Below are 26,135 nucleotides of genomic sequence, written 5' to 3' on the forward strand. Positions count from 1 at the left end.
ATCTGATTTCGCAATCAGTTTAGAATCAATAATCCATAAGTTGTAGGTTGCAACAACGCATCAACAATTTTAGCAAAAAAAAAAAAACAACGCATCAACAATGGTTCCGACATATATTGTAGATTTAATTGTACAGATAGAATCATTTGAGGATTTCTTTACGTGCTAGGTCGTTTCTATTGTTTTAGCTATTTATGTGGGTGCTAGACAACCGAGTTGAACTGTGAGAATCAGACTTTTGAAAATCAAAAACTTTGGATCATTATATTATCTTTCTTCCCCTAAAACCAATAATTAGTTGACAAATGAATAAAATGAATAATTAAAAATTTTATATTCAGGCAATGTTTTAAATATACTGTATTTTTACCGTACATATCTCGCATAGTTGACTGTATAATTTAAAAAGTATTTTTACCGTATATCATAAAATAGTACAATTCTTCACCGTATATCATATATATACCGTATATACAACCGTATAGACCGTATTTTAGAATATGATCTGAAGACTTCATTTGCAAATGAAAGTTAGTTATATTAAAGTATAGGTAAAACGTACGGTTTCATACGGCAACAACATGAAAAATGGACTAAAATGTTTATTTGGATTGACAGTACTATCCTTTGGACATATAACATGCAAAGGCCGCTAGCCGCTAATCTCTGCCCAAAAAAACAAAGAACGCCGCTAATCTATCATATTAATTATTATTTTGGTAAAATCTATAATATTAATTATTTTGATTACTGATAAGCGGAGGATTCTAGTTTCAGAGTTTTAAAAATACATATATATGTATATATATTAACATTATTATTTATTTGTGAAGTTCTAAATTTTACGAGAAATCCAATTCAAAATATATAGTTTCAAATATTCAGGGTTGAATTCTCGTAAAATTAAAAATCTCACAAATATGGATATATAAATATATATATATATATATATATATATATATATATATATATATATATATATATATATATATATTTAGAACTCCAGAATTAAAACCTCCATTGAAAATGCTTTTACTATGCAATTGCAGTTAAATATTTGGAATTCATGACAGATTGACATCTAAAATTTTCTAATGTTAAAAAAAAAAATTCTAGCACTAAGAGCAATATTATTGGGAGTCCCTTAAGACATCCCTTAAGGAAAAAGAGTGGAGACCGAGGAAGAAAGAGAAGGGAAAAGCCCTTAATTAAGGGCTATCCCTTACTCTCTAATGACCAAAAAAAAAAAAAAAAACAAGAATAAGGGACTTTCTCCCTCTCTCTCTTCATCTCACCAATAATGTTGCTCTAACTGAAATACGGACTGGTTCCAACTTAAAATCTATAGTTTTTTGTGCTACATTAAAGAGGAGAGTTGATAAAACTTTCGCAGGTGATATAGAAGAATTGCGTGATGACATAACATGGTGTCATGATTTCAAACCCACTTTAAAATAAACATTATTTAAACAAAGACTAGCATGCTACCTCCCTTTTATTTCCCTTTCACAAATGTCAAAATGATTCCACCATTTTTCTCGACTCAAACATTATTTCTTTTATATCTTGTTTGAAATTGTATTCCTGAACTGTAAAGATTTGATATTTAAGTAATAACTAAAACAGAACCATTTAGGACACACAGAAAGAATCTTGAAGACTATGTGGGAGAAAAGCGGGTATAATATCTTCAATAAAATCAATGATATATCATCAATATATGTGTAAGTATTAAATCGTCAGATTCTACAAGTATGTGTATATAGGGTAATATTTTCAGAAAATATATCGCTTATATAAGAAACATATTGATGTAGTAAATAATCTAATTATTTATGGAATTGATATAAAATGTGATTTTAGTTAATCTATTAAAAATAGGAAGTGGCTTAATTCGTGAAGCAAAAGACGGCCGTTGGAGGAAAAAAAAAGAAACGGACCCACTGAGAAAACGTTCGAATGAGCTGTCAAGAAACAGCTCCGACCAGTCTGTGTTCCCTTCTGCCTTTGGTTTTATAAAAACCTCTCTTCTTCCCTTCTCTCTCCCCACCAAAAAAAACATATTCTCTAATCACTTTCTCTCTCTCTGCTCTCTTTTCTTGAATTTCAAGAACTTATGGCTCAAGAAGAGGCACAGAAGTCGGCTGATGTTGTCGTTGTCTCAGCGGAGAAACCAATGACTGATGATAAGGAGGTAACTGTTCCTGCTCCAGTGCCTGAGAAGGAGGTGACTCCTCCTGTTGCTTCGGATGAGAAGGTGGCTGCAGAGGCTGAGGCTGAGAAAGCTGCTCCGGTGAAAGAAGAAGAGACGGTTGTAGCTGAGAAGGTGGTTGTTCTTACCCCTGAGGAGCTTGAGAAGAAGGCGCTTGAGGAGTTCAAGGAGCTCGTGAGGGAGGCTTTGAACAAACGTGAATTCACTGCTCCGCCGCCGCCTCCGGTGAAGGAAGAGAAGCCTGAGGAGAAGAAATCGGCGGAGGAATCTAAAGAAGAAGATAAAACAGACGAGAAGAAAGAAGAAGAGAAACAAGAAGAAGCCGTCAAGACCGAGGAGAAACCATCAGAACCCGCGGCGGCTCCGGCTGAAACCAAGCCGGAGGAGAAAGAAGCTGTGCCGGTAACCACCGAGAAAGCCACTGGTGGTGAAGAAGACGGAACCAAGACCGTGGAAGCAATAGAAGAGTCAATCGTCTCCGTCACTCCTCAAGAATCCACCGCCGAAGAGACCACCGTCGTCGCCGAGGCGGAGCCTGTGGAGCCGGAGGAAGTCTCGATCTACGGTGTCCCTCTCCTCCAAGACGAGAGATCCGACGTGATCCTCCTCAAGTTCCTCCGCGCGAGAGACTTCAAGGTCAAGGAAGCCTTAACGATGCTGAAAAACACCGTCCAGTGGCGCAAGGAGAACAAGATCGACGAGCTCATCGAAGCCGAGGCGGGAGAAGAGGCCAGCGAGTTCGAGAAGATGGTGTTCGCTCACGGAGTGGACAAGGAAGGTCACGTTGTGATCTACAGCTCCTACGGGGAGTTTCAGAACAAGGAACTATTCTCCGACAAGGAGAAGCTCAACAAGTTCCTCAACTGGAGGATCCAGCTTCAAGAGAAGTGTGTGAGAGCTCTTGATTTCAGTAGCCCCGATGCTAAATCTTCGTTCGTATTCGTCAGTGACTTCAGGAACGCTCCTGGACTTGGCAAGAGAGCCCTGTGGCAGTTCATCAGACGCGCCGTCAAGCAGTTCGAAGACAACTATCCTGAGTTCGCTACTAGAGAGGTATGTAATAGTTTCAAGAAGTGTATTTATTACATAATTAGAGTTAGAATTATTATTCAATACATAATTAGAATTACAGTCAAAGATGTCACGCCGAAACTGCTGGTGATTTAGTCTTTAATTTACTTCTTACAAGTTTTATAAATATTGCCCTTTTTTCAAAAAAAAAAAAAAGTTTTATAAATATTGTTTATTTTTGTAGTTGTTCATCAATGTCCCATGGTGGTACATTCCTTACTACAAAACATTCGGATCTATCATCACGTCACCAAAGACTAGGAGCAAGATGGTCCTTGCTGGTCCATCCAAGTCTGCTGATACCATTTTCAAGTAATTAACCATTAATAAGTACTTTTTACCATTTCATAATTGAAATATCTCTATTTTTTGTCACTTAGCTCACATGTTTGTTGATTTGAAAACAGATACATTTCTCCTGAACAAGTCCCGGTTAAATACGGCGGACTTAGCAAAGATATTCCTTCAACCAATGGAGACACCGTCACTGAAGCCATCGTTAAACCAGCAGCCAAATACACCATAGAGTTGCCTGCTTCTGAGGTATATATATATTCAGAATTTGATTACCAATATGTTCATAATCTAAATTGTTGCTAATTAAGAAGTTTTGTGTGGATTGTGGCAGGCTTGCACACTCTCATGGGAGCTTAGGGTTTTGGGTGCAGATGTGAGTTATGGAGCTCAGTTTGAACCTACCACAGAGGGAAGCTATGTTGTGATAGTTTCTAAAAACCGTAAGATTGGATTAACCGATGAACCGGTGATAACCGATTCTTTTAAGGTGGGTGAACCGGGAAAGATTGTGATCACAATCGATAACCAGACTTCCAAGAAGAAGAAAGTGCTCTACAGGTTCAAAACTCAACCAAAGTCTGATATTTGAAACTAAATATGAGACCATATTGAAAGAAGAAGAATGGTTATTTTGTTATCTGGAAGAACAATTTTTTTATTAATTAATTTAGTTTGTTATTTGATATGTAATTTTGAAATCTCAAAAGGTGGTTGTGTGTTTGCTGGAAGTGTTTGCTTTGTTTTGAGTATTGGGGGTTGTTTTGTGTGTGGAGAATATGTGATTAAAATCCAAAAGCAAAAGAAAAAATAAACTTTGTTTCATTACTTTACCTTCTACTTTTTTTTACCTTTTTATTGTACAATCTGTGTAAATCATAATGTATTTAGTATTTATATTTTTCTTTCTCTATCTTTTATCTTAACTTCTTGTTCATAAAATGATTCTGAAACAAAGGTCAAACATTCGGAAAAATGCCCGTTGCCAAATCGTTGAACAGTTAAAAGAGTAACAAGTGTAATTCTTTTCTGGTATATTATCATAAATAACTATATATGAAAGTAATGTTCAATGGATACATGTGACTTAATAAGATAAGGAGAAGAGACGTGTTAAGAGACTCAAGACTGGTTTTAGACTTCTTGTTATACCAATATTGATAGAGAGGTATGAATATAAATATGAAAAAGGCCCCTCTCTGTATAATCCATGGAAATGATAACACTGAATGAGACATTAAGTGATAATGGACCCTATTGTTGAAATATGGACAAATTTAATTCGTGGATAAGAGACGAAATCAAAACACACATCATTATATTTGACATTAAGAAATATATAACTGTAAACTCTATAAATTTAAGTACATTATATTTCAGCAGATTTATTATTTTGGAATTGCAATTTCAAAGACCAAAGATAATATATTTTAAGTTTTACGTATTTGTTGAAAATAATATTTAGTTCCGTAGTGTGGCTAGCCGATCATAAGTCATAACTCATAACCAGTCACGAGTTATGTAGTGTGGTCTTACTATATAAAAGACTAAAACTAGATAACCGTACTTATCAAGTTATCTGGTAACTGTAACTATGTTTATACTATAAAAAATTATACTAAAAGGTATTTAAATTAAATATTTTTAGGATAATTTAAATAATTTAAATAATTTAAATTATTTAAACTAATCATGATTGATTATTATGCGCTACTCATAAATGAAATAAGTCTAAAGTTCAAGTCTAATCCCATGATTATCAAATAGATATATAACTACGGCCTTAAGATGATCATAACATATATATTCATCTTAAAATAAAGAAATATTAAATTGTAATATGAAGATATACATGTCATTGTTTCATTCATCAACTTACGTCATTCATTTTGAAAAGGACAGTACTATAATAATTTTTGAAATTATGTGCAAATGTGCCAGATGAGACAGGAATAACATTCAAATCGTATTTGATACTAATTTCGAAACTTAACTGGCCATGTATTATTTACCGTGATTAACTGAAAAAGTATCTCTAAGTTCTACACAAAGTAGCTTGCTAGTTAACCATAAATCGTAAAATCGTGTATCTAATTCAAAGCCACATGTTGATTCCAGTTTCTCAATAACAAAAAAATGTTGGAAGTCCATCCTAAAAGGAATAAAAAGTTAGAATCTGACTCACCAAGAATATTTGAAAGTTCCAGGAATGGAGAAAATGTTAATTTGAAAACAGATATTAATATGGTCAGACTAATTTGCATTGTTCTGAGTTTATGCAGAGTTCAAAAACAGGTTATGAACCATTCAGAACCTATTTATAAACTTCTCTCTTTGAAGGGTTCTGAACCTCTTCAAAGATTGTTTGTGACATAGTTTCTGAAACCTTCATAAACAGTTTTGAGTTGAGTGTAACTTTGAGAAATAAAACGGTTTAGTAACCTAATAAGTCCATTAAGAACCGCCACCATTTTATCTTGGGATCGAACCCTCTTTTAAAATTTGAAATGTTTTTAGTACAAAACATGAATTTTTGTGGACAATGGTCGCATTAATGGTTAAACATGTATGAGAACTGAAGTGATCATAATGTCGGGTCCGATGACAGTTGGGAGCTTATAAAAAATGCATAAAAATAGTAAAGCGATAGAAAAGGGAGTGACATGCGTGGACCGACACAACACAAACAGCCATGAATGAAATTTGAGCACATTCACTTCTGGCCATAGTCGTCGCATGTGCTTCTTCATCAATTCCTCGTTAGCCTTCCTTTTTGCTTTTCCGTATTTAATTCACAAAGAAATAATAAAAGGTCCTCATTTTCACACAACTGAATTACATAACACAATTGAGGTTTGTTGATCATTTCACTTCCATAAATGGAGAGGTATGTGTTTGTAAATAAACTTTATGGTATCGGTTGGTTCGTTTCACCGTTTTAGTACTAGCGACAGATAAAGCTCGGCATTACACATCAATGTTTTCAAATACTCGTTAATCTTCGTTGAATCTTAATGTTTATACCAAAGGTAAGAAATGAGCATGGTTCGTGCTTGCTATATCATTGCCAATCACAAGAAACAAACCGAACTTTAAACATACAACTCAAGTCTAATATGTATTATATGTTGTCCGACTAATATGTTATATAATTTCTCAATAGTAAAAGTCTATGTTAAATTAAAATATTAATTAGCTCTCTAAGTTTAGCATCAATTCCAAAGAATCCAATGATAATCAAAGATAAAAAAAATAGATCCTTTCTCAAAAAAATAAAAAACAGATCCACGTGAAACAATGTTTTTGGTACTATATTCGTTTGTTTTTTTCTGACAGATCTGCCTCCTTTACTGCCTCAACGTATCTATCTATCCCTCTGTAATAACTTGTCTCGGTTAAGATTCTAATATAGAATTGTTCGTTTACGTGTACTGCGACATGCGACTAAAATTACATTCGTTTACGTATCGTGCGACCTGCGACTAAACCTGCGACTAAAACTATGTTCATTTACATGTCGCGCGACCTGCAATCTACAACCTACAACCAATCGAGCAATCAATTTTTTTTAATTTTTAGTCGCTATTTTTTCAGGAAACTTGAATGAAAACCTGCGTGCGATCAGTCGTGCGACATCAAAACGAACAACAACTTGCGATTTGCGACATTCGACCAATTACAGATCACATGTTACACAACAACAAAACGAACAATAACTTGCGACCTGCGATCAATCGCGCAATAGGTAAACGAACAGGGCTATAACTTGTGACTACAATATTAGTAATAAAAAGTTATTGTAATCATATAAAAACCAAAAAGGCCGAAGGTTTCGGCCTGATGGTAACTTCAATTAGGCCCAATTGTAAGCCCATTTTTCTAGTGTGCAGCAAGCAAATCCGAGAAAGGGGAATCACGGAACAACAACGGAAAGCACCAAACTCATCCAGAAGAATCAAATCGGAGAAAATGGGAGAGAAGAAGGAGATCGTGCCTCCGGAATACGATGTCAACGCTAAGTGGGACGCGTGCATCGATCTCACCACCCGCCGTTTCGTCTACTCCTCCCTCGGCGGCGCCTTCGCCGGTCTCCTCTTCTTCAGTTCCGTGTTTTCAATTCGATTCTCGTTTTTTTTATCAATACTTGTAGTCAATTGATGATAGATACTTAGTGATGATTAGCGATTTTGGGATCTTAGAACGAATTGAAGAAACACACGATTGGTAAAAATTAGGGTTTAAAAGTGTTTGTTTGTGAATTACTGTAGGGAGTCCTGTTACGAGATGGGCGTCGATTGCATTTGGTGCTGGGATTGGTATTGGCTCTGCATACACTGATTGCTCTCGTGCTTTTGATGCTCCTCCTCCTGCCATTGTAGCAGACACTTCTTCTGTATCTCAGGTTAGTCGGATTTGCTTCTTTTTTTTTAATTGGAATCGGAAATTGATTACTGGGGGAGCCAATGTTTGAGAGATTGTCTGAGATTAGAAAGGTTTATTATGGATGGTTAATAGTAAATTGGGAATCTTGTTTTGTGGTTTGGTATCACATCTCTAGATACATGCATCCCTCCTTGCTAGAGTAACATTGGTTCCTTATTCTGAGGATTTTCTTGGTGTTAGTGGTTTTTGCTTCTTGAAAAAAAACAACTGCTTGGCTTTTTTTGTGTTGTATTTGTAGTGTTTGCTACTAGAGTTAACAACGAGAGATAGAGTTTACGTGTATTTATATCGTGGATTTGTAGTTGCAGCTTTTATACAACAAACGGTTCTAACTGCAAATGTTAGTGTTGGCTAATACAGACGTCACGATTGTCCATGACTATATATTTGTCATTTTTGGGGTTTTTACCATGTGAAACAAATGATCCATGATAAAGAAGAGGAACATGAGGTTTATTTAAATCTTTTTTTTTCTTTAACTCCTTGTTGTTGTTGTTGCAGGCAGCAGCAGAAGAGTAGAGAAGAGGATGATGAAGCGGGAAGTAAGTGAACCCATGCGAAGATCAGCAGGGTTTTCAGAATCACACAAATGATTTGTTGAAATGTTTCCTAAACTTACCTTCCAAAGGGATGAAGAGTCTTTTGAGATTACTGCCAAAAATGTGAAACCTTGATTATCTTTTATTTATTCTGTTAATCGTTTTGAACAAATTAACCTCTAAAATGTTATATCAGCGTACTCTAGTTGCAATGAAGAAACAACAACAAATCCTCAAACCTCAACAGGGTTTACTTTCTTTCTTTTTTTCCACCAAATTTTGATTTTATAAAAGATTACCGGCCGAAGCCCACAAACAGAAGCCCACATTACTAATCGGCCAACCAAACAAACCAGACAAAACTCTAAGCTCAAATTGGCTACACCGGTCCAAGCCAACCTACTCGAACCCAGCACCGACTGTGCGTCGAGGAGGCTGAAGCGCGCCACGTGTGGAGATCTTGACCGTCAGTGCGCTACGCGTCACTCCTCCTCAACCCGACCGTCTCCGCCTTCCCAAGCCGCCGTACCCAACCGCTGAAAAAACCTCGATTCGCCGGAGCTCTGAATCCCTTCGAGCCTTCACCGCAACCACATCTCTTCTTCACCACACTGAGACCCTGTCGGAGAGCATCCTCCCACTGTGGAGAGTTTATTTGACGGCGACACTACAAACCCTAAAAAACACAACCCGAAGAAACCTCTTCCGCTGCATGACCAGAGCCCATACTCGAGCAGACAACAACGGGGTTTACTTTAAGATTGGAGATTTTTTTTTAATTATTTAATGCCAAGAGGTGTTCAGAATTTACAAACCGTAAATAACCGAATGCACGTCTTTGGTTGACACTTGACAGTGACACGAGCGGGCCCCCACAAATAAAATAAAAAAGACCAAACCAATCCGAGTTCCGACGGACCGCCATCGCACCGACTTTAAACCATCCCGTGATGAATCAAGAAAGAGATATTTAATTTTTCTTCGTACGAATTTCAGACAAAAATAGAATAGAGAACGGGCAAAGGAGGAAATGAATGGGCCGCCGGAGAACGATCTTTGCTCGATATGTCATTCCCACTTCACTGCTCCTTGCCAAGCCAATTGCTCTCATTGGTTCTGCGGTTACTTCTCTCTCTCCCTCTCAACCTCTCTATGTTGATTCGGTTCTGTTCCTCCATGAGATCGAATTTGACTTTTTCCATTCATTTCCCTTGATGGAAACAATTCTGCTTACGTGCGCTCTCCGATTGTTTGCTAGCTAATACTGACTTTTTGTTATGAATGTTTGATTCGTGTTTCATTTAGATTATCAAGTGCAGAGTTCTGAATAAACGATACCAGGCTGCTTTTTTTGTTTGACTTTTTTTTGGGACATGTTCTTATTCGGACAGTGATGTTTAGTATGATTACAGTTTCTTGTATAGGTTGTCTCAATAGCTTCAGTGAGTTTCTTTTACTAATACAATGGACCTTCTCTGCTTCATGCTAATGTCTTTAAGACCATTGTACTCTATTAATCTTTTCAACTATATCCTTTCGTTTGCGTCTTGTTCTCTCAGTGAGTTCCGTTCTATATGCTTTGAACTGGTTAACCAAATCGAAAGCTCGCTAATGTCATTCATCTTCACTATGCTTATATCGACTCAATTTTTTTGTTTTGCCCAAGTTTGGTTTATGAGTTTACTTTGTTCTGTATCTTCACAGCTCTAGTATGAAGTTTGCTTGACTACCATTGCAGACTTGTTCAGATTGCACCGTCTCTTTATCTCTCATTTGCTCGTTATTTTATAGGAAATTGCATAATGCTTGTGTGGAGGCATGGATCTACACTACAGCCATGCAAATGCCCCTTGTGTCGTCGTCCCATAAGTTTGCTCGTTCCTACAGAAGACACTATCAGAAACCGTAGTGACTCTGCAGTTTCTGAGGTTCTTGCTAATCTTGAAACCTACAACCGATACTTTGGTGGACGATCAACTAGTTTATTTCAGGTAATTTATTTTTCTATGCTTGCACTCTTAAGTTAAATTTCTCTTACTGAACTTCTTTTTCTCTTGCCAGAGGATGCAAGACCTTCCCTTTTTACTTCGGAGATTGTTGCGGGAAATGATGGATCCTCAAAGAACACTTCCACTTGTCATCAGAGTTCGAGTTTATATTGCAGTTAAGCTCCGTCCTAACTCTTAAGTTTGGATCTCTCTGTTATTACACAATATTAGTATTGTTGTGGGTTTAATGTAGTTTCTTTTCATTGGATGCAGATGATTCTCAGTGTTGTTTACATAGTCAGTCCAATAGATATCATTCCAGAAGGTGATTCATTCTTTTTTTTTCTTTATCTTACTAATCATTATATCTCTATATGTATTCTCACAAATCATTTTCTCATAGGAGTTCTTGGGGTAGTCGGCTTGCTTGATGATCTACTCATAGCATTGATTTGCTTCCTCCATGTTGCTGCTTTGTACCGTTCGGTTCTCTATTTCCGTCATGCCGGTTCGTTAACCAATAAATGTTTTTGACATTATGTACTTATGTTTTGTCTTTGCCTATGTCTTTGATCACTTAACCTTTATAAACACGATAGTGTTCTGTTTTGACTATGGAAACTGAAATGGGTGAGGATGATAGGACCATAGAACAAAAAGCCTTGGACCACAAATCAACAATCATTCTAGGTTATATGCACATCATCGTTCCTGAAACCTATGGATCAATCTTTTTGACCATTCCACTCATGACTCAGTGTCACTTACGGTTTGACGAAGAAACTGTGAGATTGATGGGATCATAGGATAAGAACAGGAACTTGATTTTCTCACAATTCCACTAATCCAATTATCTTTCACAAGCTTCAGTATTCATAACTAAAGTGTGACCATTTACATTGAGTGGTCCTCTTCTAGAAACTTTGATGAGTTTATTACCTCAGTGACTGCTGAAAAGTCATCCATGGGCGGCTCGTGATCCATCCTGAACGAATCAACGTCGTTTAACTTGGGAAAACCAGGTTATTGCAAATGGATCTTTTATGGTGAATATGCGAAAAAGCAAAAGTGAATTCGCATTAGTCTCCAAGTGTTGAACAGTTTCTTCTAGTCATAGAGACGACACACTGTGTCACGGTAGATGATGAGTGGACCACAAGATGGAGCCACCACTTTTTTGTCTCTACATGGTCACACGTGCATAGACATAGGTCGACGAGGCTTGTGTTCACATGTAACACTCAGAAACACATACGCGTGAAAAACTCATCTTTTTAATATGCATGTACCGAAAGTGACGTTGCTCCACTGGACTCACCGCCTAAAACTAAAACCCATCTTTAAAACTTGTCTCCTCTATTCTAGCTTCCATCTAAATTAAATGCATTCGCAACAAAACATATCAATGTTTTTTTCTCTTCATGATTCAGCGAGATTGTAATCAATCTTTTCCTTTTAGTGGTATAGTACTTATAATGCCTATTACATAAACAAAATATACGCATAGTAATTTAAAGAACTGCCCATGAAGTTGCATAATGTTATGTCTTGTAAACAAGTGTATTTGTAATAACGTGACGCTGTGTTATTAGAGGTATGGAGACAGATATGCTCTTCTTTATCTGCTTCTCCTCTCGATCAATATTATTATCATTGTTGGAACGGTCCTACTCTACGAATTATAGATGGTAGACACCCATCACATTTACATTATTGTATAAATTTATAATGTTCGCTAAATCTCGGCCCTACTATCACTATTTGGCTAGCTATTGTATCCTCACAGAAACCTCATTTATTTAGTGTTCTAGAACTTCTATTTTATATAATATCAGCAAACTTAGTGATCGTTTCCTGCCAATAATGTCTTTACATAGTGGAAATTGCAATTCTTGATATGTTATGCATGGAAGATCATCTATTTTATAAATTTTATGCATATAAGATCTTTGAAAACAAAAACTGTAATAAAGTCTATAGGGATCAGATGACTCTATTTTTTCTGTATATTGATATCATGATAGAAAATGTATGAGCTTATATAAAGTATCGATTCATTTGAAACTCCAACGAATTTATAATTCATAAATAGTATATAGTAAGAAAATGAATAGTTACGTTGTTTACCTTGATTCACTAATGCATCTACCAATCTCTACTATTGGGAGAGAAAAATATATAACAGAGTTTCTTGAATATGTTTCTACCATATCATATGTAGGCCTCCAATATGGAAAACGACATGGAAAAGAAAGTAGCCAATGTGAAAAGGGAAGGGGATACAGCTGGGGGAGTCAGCATCCAAGATCTTTCTATGATCCGGATTTCATTTCTCCAAATAATTTAAACCGTATCTCTTCCCAATTATCCGATATTAACTATTATAGAATCAACTAATAAAGAGAATGTAAACCTAGACTTATGTTGACAAAAAAAAAACTCGACTATATAAGAAAATCGTAGAAGACAGTAGTGTTGCGTTAGTGCTATTTTCACTGTTTGTTGTTGTTGTTGTGTATGCAAAGAAAATATTTTTGATAAAGAAAATACCAAGTTAGTATTAGCTCCTATAAATTTACTACACGATACTTCTAAGATAAGTTAGTTGTTATCAGATGTTTACTTGATAGATAATAACCTCACAGTACTTTAACTTTTTGCTTTGTGTGTTTAATGGCTAAACAGTTTTGTAGAGGGATAACATTACTCTTTGACATGCATCAGAAAGAGAATGACCAATTGTTAGTTTCCATAATAATTCGGTAAATATAAATTGTAGATAAACAAGAATTAGATTCTGATCAAAGGGATAACATTGAGCGATGGATGTAGAAAGAAAAGGACAATGAAGAGGTTAAACGATTCTTATCATACTTCACTTAAAAGGGTAATCCACGCAATTTGATTTAAAAAAAAAGTTCCACGCAACAACATTTTTATCTTCCTTTTTTATGTTCTCTTAGTTTTTTTCCAGACTGTAAGCGAATATTAACGGTACAGAAAGAACTGTTCCTCCCTTTCTGCCTAACCATTATGTTGTTTAGGTCATATTCTGTAGATTCTGTTAAAACTAGGGAAATTTCCAACATTTTGATAATAATTTTATCATGATTAATCTAACAATTATAACTGCAAAATGGAGGTTATCTGTATTTTATTTTGTAAATGTAAAATCGCTGGAAGTATAGTTTTCGAAAGACAACTAATTTGTTAAGAACTGCAAATTTTTTTTTTTTTTGATTATCAAAAAAAAAAACTATGCAAGAAAGTTTTCACCAAAAACTATGCAAGAAACAAAAACAGTAAGTAAAAAGTGATGAGTTGCCTAATTGGTACCTCTACATGTGAAAGTAAGACGTCAACATAGTTTAAATTTTACTAATTATCATTGTAATTAAGTTAACACACAGGCTCTAACTGGTGATCAGTAAAAAAAATAATAGAAACAAAGAAAAAATGAATGAACAGAAACAAAATTGCAGGAAAGCAAAATAATATTTGTTCTAGTTCTTTCTCGGATTTTATAAGGGTTTTGTTCTATGATTTCTTAAATCAAAAGGAATGAGAATGAACCTCGGAGAATAAAACATTCCTTAAAAATTGTGTTAAATTTAACGAATGAAGAGGAATTAATTATTCTCACTCATCTTTTTAATTACCATTTAAATCGATAGTCTTAAAAATAACAATCCTTTGGTGTTTGAATTATAGGAGAGTGGATTTTTTTTTGTTAAAAATATCAAAGGCTGATTTCAAATATTGGGTTTCCTTTAAGAAAAGCAATGGTTTAAGTATATATATATATATAATAGCACACAAAACGACTATTTTGTCAATTTTATCGAACTATGTATATGTTGCACAAAAGAAAAAAAAAAACTCAAACTATGTATATAATTGCAATGAATTGGCTAAAAGGATTCGCTTATTTGCATCTTGCTTTTGATAATTCATAGAATTATAAAGTAGGGAACAATTGGATTTTTAACCAAGGATGGTATACAACCTTTTCCCGGATCTCACGGTGGATTCTCTTATTGATGAAACATCAAGAACATGGAATTCACAGGTTATCAGGACTTTAGTGGACCCGAATGATGCGCAGATAATTGAGAGTATACCGTTAAGTCGGTTTCGGATAGCGGATCGGGATGGCTGGCATTTTACAATGAATGGGAGATATACAGTTAAATCAGGATATGAGGTGGAACGAGTGTATCCAGACATAGTTAGGCCACCACCAGAGTATGGCCCATCAGTTTCTTTATTGAAAGCACAATGTTGGAAAGTGCGCTGTCCACCAAAGTTAAAACATTTTCTTTGGCAATTGGTTACCGGTTGCATAGCGGTAAAGAAAAATCTAAGGTCTCGAGGTATTCAAGGGGATACGATCTGTGCACGCTGTGGAGCACCTGAGGAGTCCATCAATCATGTATTTTTTGAATGTCCTCCGGCAATCCAGGTTTGGGCTTTGTAACGGATTCCTTCAAATCCAGATTTTTTTCCCATGCAATCACTTTTTGCAAATATGGATCATTTATTTTGGAGGGTGTCTCCACCAATGGAAGATAATCATTTTGCATGGATTCTATGGTATATATGGAAAGGAAGAAACAATAAGGTTTTTAGCAATTTGGATATTGATCCCCGCGATACCCTCAAGTTGGCGGAAACAGAATCGGCCCTCTGGGCTGAGGCGCAAATTAAAAATGAACAGGGGTCTGATCAGACCCGAATGGTAGTGGATGCGACATTGCCCACTATTTCTGGTAGATGGTGTTTCACGGATGGTTCATGGAAGGAAAATGATCGGTTTTCGGGACAAGGATGGTGTAGTACTCTAGAAGGTTTTGACAGTCTGATGGGAGCAAGGAATACTAGAGCGGGTCAATCCCCACTGCACTCGGAGATAGAGGCGCTCATATGGGCAATGGAATGTATGAGGAACTTAAGACAATATAATGTTACTTTTGCGACAGATTGTTCTCAGTTGGTGAAGATGGTTTCTGAACCCGAAGAATGGCCCGCATTTGCAAGTTATTTGGAAGATATCAAGATCCTGCAAAGAAGTTTTCACACCTCAGAGCTGATCCATATAAGAAGGACGCTAAACACAAGGACGGATAGTCTAGCACGCAGTGCAAGAAAGCAACCCTCGTTTGTAGTCCATATGGATGCGGAGCTACCAGTTTGGTTCACAGAGTCTATATGAGTCTGTTTGTTTGCTGACAAAAAAAAAAAAAAAAAAAACCAAGGATGGTATACTTACCCAAAAAGGTCTAAAACAGATTTTAAGTTTACTCTTTTTTCTACTGTTGTAATACTAAATCTTGATAATAATAATAATATAATAATTTCATATAATTTATATAATCATATATAATATTCTTAAAATGTTAAAATAAATTCTGAAATAACGTTAATGATAAAATTATTTCTAATTATAATTTTCTAAATATATAAAATTAACTTACAAAATAAAAAGAAACGTATAAGCAAAATATAAGCAAAAAAAAAACATTTCTCACATAGCTTTCAATACCTTATCATGTATCCATAATTTTTCTGCTTTAAATACTTGTTGACGTAAATACATATTCTGAATGATGGTTGCAATCCTTAAGATTTAATGAAGTTTAGCAACTGAAATTAAAAGATATGTATATCTTCAATACTAGAAGAATTTTTAATGGTTGACTTCATTTTTTATTTTTTAAGTTTAGTTTCTTCGAGATGAAGAAAAATTGAAACAACATATATTTGTTCAAGTGAGAACTTTGGCTTGAGGACATAAGCAATTGTAAAAAACATAAGGTACCAATTTTTGTCTTACGGAGAACTTATTCACCTGCTAAGAAAATACATGCCAAAAATAAAAAAAATCAAAACAAGTACTTAGTCAAATTCACAGTTTTATCGTGATAGTTAACTGGTACAGTAAACTTCATCTGGAGACATGCATATGCCGTTTTTCACTACTGCCAAATCGTGGCAAGTGAACCGATTGGAGGCCAGAACAATATGATAACGGCTCAAAACCAAGACATCCAAGGCCAAAATTACTCATGGTTTACAGTCCAAAAATTATGCATGAAATTAATAATAATAATTCTATAAAATTAATATAATTTATCTGATATTTTAAAAATCGTTTAAATTCTGAAATGAATTTAATAATGAATTTATTTCTAATAATAATTTTATAAATATATAAAAAAAATTGATCTACTAAAGAATAACGTATGATTATAATATAAGCAAAAATGAAACATTTTTTTACATAGCATTGGATACCTGTTTAATTTGAAGCTAACAATGTTTGACAATAAATGCCTGAACATGTATCCAAAAGTTTTCTGCTTTGAATACTTTTTGATGTAAATGCATATTATGAATGACGGTTGTAATCATCCTTAAGATTGCAATAAAGTTCATCAATTGAAATTATGCATGAAATTAAAAGATTCGAATTGATATTCAATATTAATCTCTCCTCAGATTGAGAAGTTGGTTTATTTAAATGAAGATAAGTTTATTTTCTCTCATATCCTTTTGTATCTTTTTTTTGTCCGCACCTATAGTTTTTTTGTCTAAGCCGTACCTATTGTTATTATCATTTAATATGGTTTTATGATATATGACTTTCTTCAAATTCCTTTACTACTCATTCATACGAACAACTGAGACTGTTTAAGGCATTTCCAATTCCACTCCATATTTTACTGTAAAATAAAAAAAATGAAGTGGAAAATAGAGTAATGAACTAAAAATAAAAGAATTACTCTATTGAAAGAGTAATGTTTTATTTTTTGTTCATCACTACATTTCTCATTTCATTTTTTTGATTTTGGAATAAAATATAAAGTGAAGTTAGAAATGCTCTTAAGAACCTGATTGATATGTAAGAGTAGATATAGTTTTTTTTTTTTTGAACAATGTTTTTTTTAAATATCCATTTCCATTTGTCTGAACAATTTGGACGGTTTAAATGATTAGTATGTAAGGATATGTATAGTTTTTTTTTTTTTTGAGCAAAGTAAGGATAGATATAGTTTTCTTGCTTTTGCTACACACTAAAAACCGATGAAAGAATCAAGTACTTGTTACAGAGAAAAACGAATAAATCTAAATCTAGAGACATAAAACGAAAGAATATTAATGTTTACATCGATTAAACTATTTTACATACATTTTTATAAATTGTTTATATTAAAAAAATATGAGCACTGTTGGATTTTATAATGATCTGAAAGTGACGCTGTAGAGTGGAAAGAGCATCTCACACACACACCATATGTCAAAATCAGTATACGTAGATGATTTGAGTCCATTTTATTTAAAATAATAATGATTTCCACAAAATATATGGTTAGAGTCGATTTAAGATAAATGACTTAGCCTTTTTGGCTCCATGTCTCACGACAAGCTTCTCTTGACTATTGTCTTTTCTCTCTCTTCTCCCAATCTTCAAAATATATATCTCTCGTATTTCTTGGATACATCCTCTCTGTATCTGTTCTTCACAAACTTCTATCTTTTGTGATAAACCAAAGAAACAATACTCCTAGTATTTTATTAACATCTTAAGAATCAGCTGCTCTGGTGTATTCAAGAACCCCCTCGAAATCAGAACTTCTTTTTGCTGTTCCCCAGAGATTTTCTTAGAAAGTGGCAAAGAAAGTCACTAAAAAGTGTTTTTCCTTTTTCTTTCAGGAAACCACAAATCAAAAATCTTCTCAATGCCCTCTTTCTTGTTTTCGATTATGTTAATTTACCTTCAACAGATTTAAGAAGGATCGTTCATCAACCTGAGATTCTTGGTTTGTTTCTTTTCTCTCAGGTACAATTCTTCATTAGTTTTTGTTTAATTAGTTGATTTCCTGGTTACGCTTTGAACGTTTGAGCCTCTCATTCAATCTTTAAATTAATCTATGGTTATCTTATAAAGATTTAGAGTATAGATTCAATAAAAAAGCTGGAGATCTTGTAACTATAAAATTCGAAAGAATTTTAACATTGGGAGGTACTAGCTGTAGTAAATTAACAAATAGTTACTTTATCCACTAATAATTTGATCTGTGATCTCTTGATTCTATATGTAGTTTAATCATTAATCCTTCATATACACTCAATCCTCAATATTTGGTTCTTTTTCAATAAAAGTTCCAATGCTTTTTTTAATAATCTGCTTTACTTTCAAAACAAATGACTAAACTATAATCATATAGTTGAGGAAACTAACCTTTCTGCATTGTAATGAGTACCTTTAAAGCTCACTTATGGAGTTTGTTTATGTTTAGCACATAAGCAAACTTTATATGTCCATTTACATACTTATAAATTTTGTTCTTCAAAACTTCATATTTTTAGTATACCCAATCAGTTTATAGTATTTAACAACAAAAAAAACCATTATTTGCATATAAATAACTGGTTGTAGACTTGTACGTATACCTGACGTATCTAATACAAATTTTAAATTATTAATTATTTAAAACTTGGTAAGAATCACATGAACCTCTTTTGACAAAAAAAATCTTTATTATGATTGATTCATTTGTTAAAATATTAATATAATTTATACATGGGATAATATCATGACCACCCACGTACACATTAGTGTGTTTGCTTAGATGATTAATTGTGATATTTTAGTATACACAAATTTTCATACCAAGTTAAATACAATATTGTGAAACTTTGTAGTGGTGGTTGGTTTGTTGATTTCATATCTTTTTTTTTAATGTAGGAGCGAGTGCGTCGACCAGTCCATGATGAAGACCTGAGCAACGCAATTGTCCTTTTTGCCCTTGAACATCGCCATAAATGACGAGAACACCTGACATCCGACGTGGCATACTCGCCACCGTGGCCATCACGATTCTCCTCTCACTCTTCCCGCCAAATGTCGTTGCGACCGTTGAGAAACAAGCTCTGTTTCGCTTCAAGAACCGTCTCAACGACCCTCACGACGTTCTCCGCTCATGGAAACCCTCCGACTCTCCCTGCAACTTCCACGGCGTCACGTGCAACCCACTCTCCGGCGAAGTCACCGGAATCTCTTTAGAAAACGCGAACCTCTCCGGTTCAATTTCTCCGGCGATCTCCTCTCTCTCAAAGCTCTCCACTTTATCGCTCCCCTTCAATCTAATCTCCGGCGGTATCCCGCCGGAGATCCTCAACTGCACGAACCTCAGAGTCCTGAACCTCACCACGAACCGTCTCTCCGGTGCCATCCCTGACTTCTCCCCTCTGAAGAACCTAGAAGTCCTCGACGTCTCCGTGAACTTCCTCACCGGAGAGTTTCAGAGCTGGGTCGGGAACTTGACTCGGTTGGTCTCGCTCGGTCTCGGCAACAACAACTACGAACAAGGCGAGATCCCCAAGAGTCTTGGCGCCTTAAAGGAGCTGGCGTGGCTCTACTTGGCCCGTTCCAACTTAACCGGAACCATTCCAGACTCCATCTTCGATCTAATCTCTCTCGACACTTTCGACATCGCCAGGAACTCGATCTCCGGTGAGTTCCCAGTCTCGATCACGAGACTGGCGAACCTCACCAAAATCGAGCTGTACGAAAACAGACTCACCGGCGAAATCCCGCCGCAGATCAAGAACCTGACTCGTCTCCGAGAGCTCGACGTCTCTATGAACCAACTCAGCGGCGCGTTGCCTCGAGAGCTCGGAGCTCTCGAGGAGCTAAGAGTCTTCCACTGCCATCAAAACAACTTCACCGGAGACTTCCCTTCCGGTTTCGGAGAAATGCGTTTCCTCTCTTCGCTATCAATCTACAGAAACAACTTCTCCGGTAACTTTCCGGCGAACACCGGCCGGTTCTCGCCGTTGGACACGGTGGACATATCCGAGAACATGTTCACAGGTCCGTTCCCTCGGTTCTTATGCCAAAACAATAAACTACTATTCTTGCTCGCCTTAGAGAATGATTTCTCCGGCGAGATTCCGGGAACCTACGCCGGTTGCAAGTCTCTTCTGAGACTCAGGATTAACCAGAACCGGTTTACTGGTCATGTTCCCGAAGGCTTCTGGTCTCTGCCGCTAGCGAAGATGATCGATCTCAGCGATAACCGTCTCACCGGAGAGATCTCTCCTCAGATCGGACTCTCAACGGAGCTGAGCCAGCTGATCTTGCAGAACAATAGATTCTCCGGGAAGATTCCGGCGGAGGTAGGGAAGCTGACGAATATAGAGAGGATTTATCTGAGCAACAACAGTTTTTCCGGCGAGATTCCTACGGAGATCGGGGGTTTGAAACAGCTGTCTTCTCTCCATCTTGAAAACAATTCATTAACAGGTTCGATCCCTGTCGGGTTGACGAACTGCGTCAGGCTTGTTGATCTGAATCTTGCTGAGAACTCTTTGACCGGTGAGATCCCTAACGGTTTGTCTCAGATCGGTTCTTTAAACTCGTTAGACCTCTCAGGGAACGATCTAACAGGGGAGATCCCGGCGAGTTTAGTGAAGTTAAAGCTGAGTTTTATAGATTTGTCTGAGAATCAGCTCTCGGGAAGAATACCACCGGATCTTTTGGCCGTGGGAGGAACCATGGCCTTCTCACGCAACGAGAAGCTTTGCGTGGACGACCATGACGTCAAAGAAAGCGAGAAGCATGTTTTGAGTTTATGCACTGGTGACCAACACGTGCACAAGAGCCGATCTCTAGACGGAACTCTCTTGTTCTTGTCTCTTGCAATAGCACTAGTGGTGCTAGTCACTGGTCTTTTCTCGTTGCGTTACAGATTAGTGAAGATACGTGAGGAAAATAAAGATATCAACAAGGCGGATGCGAAGTGGAAGATTGCGTCTTTCCATCAGATGGAGCTTGACGCTGAGGAGATTTGTAGATTGGAGGAAGATCATGTGATAGGAGCTGGAAGTGCGGGGAAAGTGTACCGTGTTGATCTGAAAAAAGGTGGTGGGACGGTGGCGGTTAAGTGGTTGAGAAGAGGAGGAGAAGAAGAAAGCAATGAAACAGAGGTCTCTGTTTCAGAAATGGAGATTCTTGGGAAGATCAGACATAGAAACGTGTTGAAACTCTACGCTTGTCTGGTCGGAAGAGGTTCTAGTTACTTGGTGTTTGAGTTCATGGAGAATGGGAACTTGTATCAAGCTCTTCGCCGGAGTATCAAAGGTGGATTACCTGAACTAGATTGGCATAAGAGGTATTGTCTGGTCTCAAATGGTTTAAGTATGGATCCAAGACTATACAATAGATAGATAAATGTTTTGAATATGTTGTCCCTTTTGTCGAAACAGGTATAAAATCGCGGTAGGGGCATCTAAAGGAATAGCTTATTTGCATCATGATTGTTGCCCTCCCATCATTCACAGGGATATAAAGTCTAGCAACATTTTACTTGATGGAGATTATGAGTCGAAAATCGCGGATTTTGGAGTTGCAAAAGTTGCTGACAAGGGATATGAATGGAGCTGTGTTGCTGGGACTCATGGCTACATGGCGCCTGGTGAGTTTTCTGAAGTTTTAAATTAACCATCACTTTGTTTTTTTTTTACGTTTTTACTTCAAACTGAATTTTTATTTGTTGTGATTATCATGTGATGTGATGACTATAGAGCTTGCTTACTCCTTCAAGGCGACTGAGAAGAGCGATGTGTACAGCTTTGGCGTGGTTCTTCTAGAGTTAGCGACCGGTTTTCGACCAGTGGAAGACGAGTTTGGAGAGGGCAAGGACATCGTTGACTATGTGTTCTTTAAGATTCAACAAGATGGGAGGAACCTTCGGAACGTCTTGGACAAGCAAGTTTTGTCAACTTACGTAGAAGAAAGCATGATTAAGGTTCTGAAAATGGGTCTTCTCTGCACTACAAAGCTTCCGAGTCTTAGACCAAGCATGAGAGATGTCGTGAGAAAGCTTGAGGACGCTGATCCATGCGTCTCCAATTCTCTAGACAGAACCGGAAAGATTACAGTATAGGTTAATGAGTCGAGTTAAGTTGATTACCTGTTTTGGTGAGACTAGTCACAAAAGTGTCGGTTTGTTCACAACTACGAGAGACTAGTTCTACGTTTCTATTAAATTTGCAGCGAAAAGTCGAGAGTTATATATCCAGTAAACATAAAAAAAAGCTAAATAAATACAAAGTTTACTGTAAACCAGGTTCTTGTCAAGCAATCTCGTAAACACAATGATATGAGCCCCTTTTGCGTGAGAAAGACCACAAGCTTCCTCTCAATCCTAAGCTTTGTTTTAGAGATTAAAGTTAACTTTTGAAAGGTTTTTTATTATTAGTCATATGAAATCTTTATAAAGAGATAAAATTTAATGGTAAAAAGAAAAATGCCTAACCCTAATGTAAGGAAACATTAAAACCAATGATAAAAGGGAAAATCATCAAAACTCTTAGTGCAAAGTATCATAATCAAATCCTAATTCATGAACTAAGAATACCAACGCTTATTAATTAAGTTGTCTTAATTGAATTGTAATTAATCTATCCGTAGTTGTTAATGCGAATAAGGAAATAAAGAATTCTAGTTTTATATAATGCATTGATTGTGATTTCACTGATTTGTGTATCAGCTGTCTCAATAATTTTACGCTTATATATAAATGCATATTTATAAAATATATCTGAATATAGATGGTGAATAACTGAATATAGGGTCCGATTGGTAATGGCTGTAGCTGTAGAATTTTTGCTGTAGAAAATAATCTGTAAAATTTTTGCTGTGGCTTTAGATTTTATTGCTGTAGAATTTTATAGAAAGCACTAAAAAATTGCTTTGGATATTTGGCTCTGCAGAGCACTTGTACAGCTGTAGATTATTTTAAAAGCTGTGGTTTCAAAAAAAAAATTAAATCTTGATTGCTCTGAATTTGGTACTGTAGAAATAAATAGGGCTCTGGACAGCACCTACAGCATCTACCAATCACCCCCATAATGTGAGGTGCAGAGTGCAGGTGTTCTAGAGATCTTAAATCATGCAAAAGTTGACGCTTCGTATAGTGACACAACACAATACACATAGTGGATCTGGCTTATAATCTCATTGTGTTTTGTATCAAGAGTTTAATTTTTGTTATGCTGAGATTCTAGTAATTAAATAACTACTAAATATGAGGGTTTTCTATTACATGACAATGTGATGCTTGTATGGTGAGGTATCATATAATCGACGGCTTGTTTATCTCTTTTTGGATTTTAGATCTGATGTAATCACCCGTTTTTGGTCGATAATGTGCGTTTGGATAATAAAATTTGAGGTGACAAAAAAAAAGGAACCATGGCATGTTGGCTAAAGAAAACTCAAACCCTGCAACCTATTTGTATAGCTAATTACAGATGCACTGTCTCTAGGGAAATATATAATAAAGGATGACTTTGACTCTTTTTACAGCTAGCTAAACTCCCATGCTGTAACTATTATCTGCACTACATATCATATAATGTTTAAATAAGATCCCTACAATTCCTTTTTTATAGTTTTGAATGGAACTAAGATCAATATTAGTCCCACTCCCAGCATCAAATCATTGGGGGGGCGGGGTGTTCCATGGATTTATAATAGCATGTGATGGCTGATGAGGTTATTCATTTGAGCCCAAAAACACGTACAGTTGTACCCTATATATATTGACATATAAAGCATCTAGTCATTCACCGATTGTTTTTATATTCTAACGAAGACAAAACTTATAGATAGAATATTACGAACATAACACATGATTCGAACAAGTACAGTCCTCGGGTTGGAATTTCAGGTAGCGGAGTTTCCGCTTAAACCACATGCTAATCTCAGCGAATTATTTTAAAATGCAGATTAAGATTATATAAATCAAGATCTTAATATCTATAATATACTAGCAAAACACTTTTCTTTTTTTAATTGTTTTTTCCTGTTTTGAAATATATAGTTACTGTGAAACTAAGCTTTACAGATCATTTTACAGAGTGCGGTAATATATATATACCGTTAGAAAAAGGTAGAGGAAAACTGATAAATCAAATAAAATTCATTTAATATATGCGCCCCATAATCCAACGAAGATATGGCCACGATCGACATTGCGAATAATTTACGAAAAGTTAGACTAAATAACTACGTTCTTAAATTTGAGTAATTGATCAAAATAAAGACGTGTAACTAATAAGGACATGAGAAATGTAGAGGAGCGTACATCTAACTGCATACGACAAAGGAAAACTTGCGACGTGTTATTTGAGTATATGTCCCCGAGTAAATTAAGAATTGAAAAATCGTTGTTACAGTGTAGTGCCCTAGATTATTTTGGGTTCGATCATAGTTTAATTCAAGTTGGATAGGAATCTGATAAAATTGTATCAATAAAAAATCTTATTTACTGGAAATTATCACACCCCACAAGAAAAAACCTCTTCGGTTTTAGTAAAAAAAAGTGCTTAGATATTGACATATTGTATATAAATATTAATATTACAAACCATCAAAAACCAAAAAACCGTATGGAATGTCTTGCTGGAAATTAGGGTCATTATCGAATTTTGAAATTTTATTGTGCCGATAGAAAACTATATAGATATGTAAATATTCGTATTTATATATTCAAGCTGTCGGGCTGAATCAACTAGTTATAGTGTATAGCATACTAGTTACGGATGGGGAGTTTATATATACAAAACATTGATAATGCATAATTCATTTGTCCAAAAAAGGCATTTTAAAATTCATTACTATTCTTACAGAAATGCATGATTTTATTACTAAACAATAATGTATTATGTGAAGCCGTGAAGTATATATTTTTGAAATAAACGTGAGAAGACATCAATCTTTGGAGATCACTATGTCAACTAATAACTTAAGGGTTAATTTGATGAATGAATATATTGGGAAAAATATTAGATTTGTAGTAAGAGGGTAGAGAGAGATAGGAAGAGAAAATAGGAGAGAAGGATTGATATGGTTAATTTGTGAAATATAGTTTTTTTTTTGGTTATTGGCTCAAATTTCCCATAACTCTTAACCCATTTGATATAAGAGAATAATTTGATTCATCGTGGATTTAATCAAGTGTAGTTTATTAAAGGTTGATATCAAGCTTGACGGGAAACAAGGACATTGGAAATGGAACTGCTGCAGAAAGCTACTCAACTTTTTGATCGGAATAGAGAGAGAAAGAGCACTTTGGATTGGTTTATTGGGAAACGAAAGAAGACAAGTGTTTGAGACTATTATGAGAGAGAGACGAAGAGTGTTGTGTGAGCCACTCACATGGCTCATCACTCTCCTCTCGTTATTTTTTCAAATTTACTTCTTTAACTCCATCGCCAATATATAGCAGCTCTAACCAAATTTTATAGTTTATGAAATAATGATATAAGTTGTGTGAATAAAATATAATATGCGTAATATGTATTATATACAAAATGCCATGCAGTTTAATTGATCATCTTTCAGATCTTGACCCGGTTTAGTGATGTTTTTCTTTCTTCAAATTGACGCTGTGTCTGCTCTTGTAGATGTCTCATGTTATATCAATTAGAGTTTTTACGACCTTGAAAAAAAATAACAGATGATTTTTTCAAGCTTTGCAATCGTGGAATAGTTTCTTCCTACTAGGATACTTACTT

General features: G+C 35.7%; 4 protein-coding genes across 5 annotated transcripts; all 4 read left to right on the forward strand.

The window, feature by feature from the left end:
• Positions 1-2,008: 2,008 nt before the first annotated feature.
• On the forward strand, positions 2,009-4,405 carry LOC106354194 (patellin-1). Its single transcript, XM_013794074.3, has 4 exons — positions 2,009-3,265; positions 3,468-3,595; positions 3,691-3,826; positions 3,912-4,405. The coding sequence occupies exons 1-4, from the start codon at positions 2,117-2,119 to the stop codon at positions 4,167-4,169; spliced, it is 1,671 nt and encodes a 556-aa protein (XP_013649528.1). The 5' UTR covers positions 2,009-2,116; the 3' UTR covers positions 4,170-4,405.
• Positions 4,406-7,431: 3,026 nt separating this feature from the next.
• On the forward strand, positions 7,432-8,731 carry LOC106354196 (MICOS complex subunit Mic10). 2 transcript variants are annotated; one of them, XM_022689176.2, is made up of 3 exons: positions 7,432-7,679; positions 7,846-7,980; positions 8,526-8,731. In XM_022689176.2, exons 1-3 carry the CDS (start codon positions 7,547-7,549, stop codon positions 8,537-8,539), a joined length of 282 nt encoding a protein of 93 aa, XP_022544897.1. In that variant the 5' UTR covers positions 7,432-7,546; the 3' UTR covers positions 8,540-8,731. The 2 variants fall into 2 exon arrangements, with proteins under 2 accessions (XP_022544897.1, XP_013649529.1); XM_013794075.3 differs by having other exon boundaries at positions 7,846-7,979; positions 8,522-8,731.
• Positions 8,732-9,459: 728 nt separating this feature from the next.
• Positions 9,460-11,162, forward strand: LOC106354197 (E3 ubiquitin-protein ligase RNF170). The gene is made up of 5 exons (XM_013794077.3): positions 9,460-9,680; positions 10,351-10,550; positions 10,621-10,722; positions 10,821-10,872; positions 10,951-11,162. Exons 1-5 carry the CDS (start codon positions 9,590-9,592, stop codon positions 11,079-11,081), a joined length of 576 nt encoding a protein of 191 aa, XP_013649531.2. The 5' UTR covers positions 9,460-9,589; the 3' UTR covers positions 11,082-11,162.
• A 6,797-nt stretch (positions 11,163-17,959) lies between these two features.
• LOC106354198 (receptor protein-tyrosine kinase CEPR2-like) lies at positions 17,960-22,677 on the forward strand. The gene is made up of 4 exons (XM_013794078.3): positions 17,960-18,387; positions 19,297-21,724; positions 21,819-22,027; positions 22,137-22,677. The coding sequence occupies exons 2-4, from the start codon at positions 19,374-19,376 to the stop codon at positions 22,496-22,498; spliced, it is 2,922 nt and encodes a 973-aa protein (XP_013649532.1). The 5' UTR covers positions 17,960-18,387; positions 19,297-19,373; the 3' UTR covers positions 22,499-22,677.
• The last annotated feature ends 3,458 nt before the right edge of the window (positions 22,678-26,135 follow it).

Source organism: Brassica napus, chromosome A7 (assembly GCF_020379485.1).
Source record: "Brassica napus cultivar Da-Ae chromosome A7, Da-Ae, whole genome shotgun sequence".
NCBI lineage: Eukaryota > Viridiplantae > Streptophyta > Magnoliopsida > Brassicales > Brassicaceae > Brassica > Brassica napus.

Coding starts and splice junctions, on each gene's coding strand:
- LOC106354198 (XM_013794078.3), top strand. CDS start 19,374: ATGACGAGAACACCTGACATCCGACGTGGCATACTCGCCACCGTGGCC. Junction 21,725..21,818: donor GAACTAGATTGGCATAAGAG/GTATTGTCTGGT, acceptor TTGTCGAAACAG/GTATAAAATCGCGGTAGGGG. Junction 22,028..22,136: donor TCATGGCTACATGGCGCCTG/GTGAGTTTTCTG, acceptor TGATGACTATAG/AGCTTGCTTACTCCTTCAAG.
- LOC106354196 (XM_013794075.3), top strand. CDS start 7,547: ATGGGAGAGAAGAAGGAGATCGTGCCTCCGGAATACGATGTCAACGCT. Junction 7,680..7,845: donor CGCCGGTCTCCTCTTCTTCA/GTTCCGTGTTTT, acceptor GAATTACTGTAG/GGAGTCCTGTTACGAGATGG.
- LOC106354197 (XM_013794077.3), top strand. CDS start 9,590: ATGAATGGGCCGCCGGAGAACGATCTTTGCTCGATATGTCATTCCCAC. Junction 9,681..10,350: donor TTGCTCTCATTGGTTCTGCG/GTTACTTCTCTC, acceptor GTTATTTTATAG/GAAATTGCATAATGCTTGTG. Junction 10,873..10,950: donor AATAGATATCATTCCAGAAG/GTGATTCATTCT, acceptor ATTTTCTCATAG/GAGTTCTTGGGGTAGTCGGC.
- LOC106354194 (XM_013794074.3), top strand. CDS start 2,117: ATGGCTCAAGAAGAGGCACAGAAGTCGGCTGATGTTGTCGTTGTCTCA. Junction 3,596..3,690: donor TCTGCTGATACCATTTTCAA/GTAATTAACCAT, acceptor ATTTGAAAACAG/ATACATTTCTCCTGAACAAG. Junction 3,827..3,911: donor TAGAGTTGCCTGCTTCTGAG/GTATATATATAT, acceptor GGATTGTGGCAG/GCTTGCACACTCTCATGGGA.